The sequence below is a fragment of the Acyrthosiphon pisum genome, chromosome X (assembly GCF_005508785.2).
Source record: "Acyrthosiphon pisum isolate AL4f chromosome X, pea_aphid_22Mar2018_4r6ur, whole genome shotgun sequence".
Classification (NCBI taxonomy): Eukaryota; Metazoa; Arthropoda; class Insecta; order Hemiptera; family Aphididae; genus Acyrthosiphon; species Acyrthosiphon pisum.
In genome coordinates, this window is record NC_042493.1 from 104,131,155 (window position 1) to 104,132,235 (window position 1,081).

General features: G+C 34.5%; 1 protein-coding gene across 1 annotated transcript in view; it reads right to left on the reverse strand.

Annotated features, from left to right (window-relative positions):
• LOC103307958 overlaps positions 1-629 on the reverse strand; it is an 11,696-nt gene extending 11,067 nt beyond the window's left edge. The window contains exon 1 of the mRNA XM_029485364.1: positions 35-629. Within this exon, the coding sequence (XP_029341224.1) occupies positions 35-629 (595 nt within the window). The remainder of the gene's footprint in view (positions 1-34) is intronic.
• Positions 630-1,081: the final 452 nt, after the last annotated feature.

Genomic DNA, 1,081 nt, shown 5'->3' on the forward strand with positions numbered 1-1,081 from the left:
AAGGTGGGGTCCGCATTGGCATGCGACATCAAACGTCTTAAAGGTTCATTTTGCATGTAATTGGTGGAACTAAATGGTATATGAAACATAGCATTAGAACGGGTGGAACGCTGTGGAACTTTAAATGTAACTAGGGCAAGTAGAGAAGGAGAATCAATAACACCAGTTAGTAGATCTTTTAAAAATTTATTACCAAAGTTACATCGGCGCTCAGCTAAAGTAACTAAACCAAGATTAGTGGCAACAGGTGTGTAGTCATGAGGTGGACAATCAATGCCCAGTATATAGCTGGCAAACCGGAAAAACCTACGCTGAACCCTTTCTAACTGACAAGCATTAACAGCAGTATGCGGGTCCCAAATTACGGCACCATACTCAAGTATAGGCCGTACAATAGAACAATAGAGGGCCCTAAGAGATGATTTAAGGCCAAAGTCTTTAGCCAACCTCATAACAAAGCCCAATGTTCTTAAAGCAGAACAGCAAATCATTTCAATGTGAAGGCTCGGGTCAAGATTGCTAGTAAATTTAAAGCCAAGATCCAAAATAAAATCATTACAACGTGAAATTACAGTGTCACGCAGGTGGTAAGGGAAAACTAGAGAAGTACGAGATCTGGTGAAAGTCATGACCTTGCATTTGGATAGGTTTAGAGATAAATTATATATATAATACAGCCTATTATGATATGTAATTATATTCATATTAGGAACATAGAAGAGTGATTCAACATAATATAATATTACAATTCAGTGGTGCTAATTTCCTTAAGCAATAGGCACTTGCCGCTCCACCGCAAAAAAAAATAAAATAAAAAACTTAGTTGTGTATGTCTAGTGTCTGTTGGATCTGTGTAGTTGATATAGATTTTTTACTTTTATAATTACATTGGTGCTATAATATTGTATGAATAACTAAAAAAAATTAGTTGATGGCAACTGGTAAATTTTTTAAGTTTGGCCCCCCTAAAATAAAGGATTTTTGCCACTGAATATAATAGTATAAAAGTATAAAAGTAATATAAAAGTATACAATTAACCACAATTAAGACGATAAAAATATTGAGAGTATTTTTTAATTT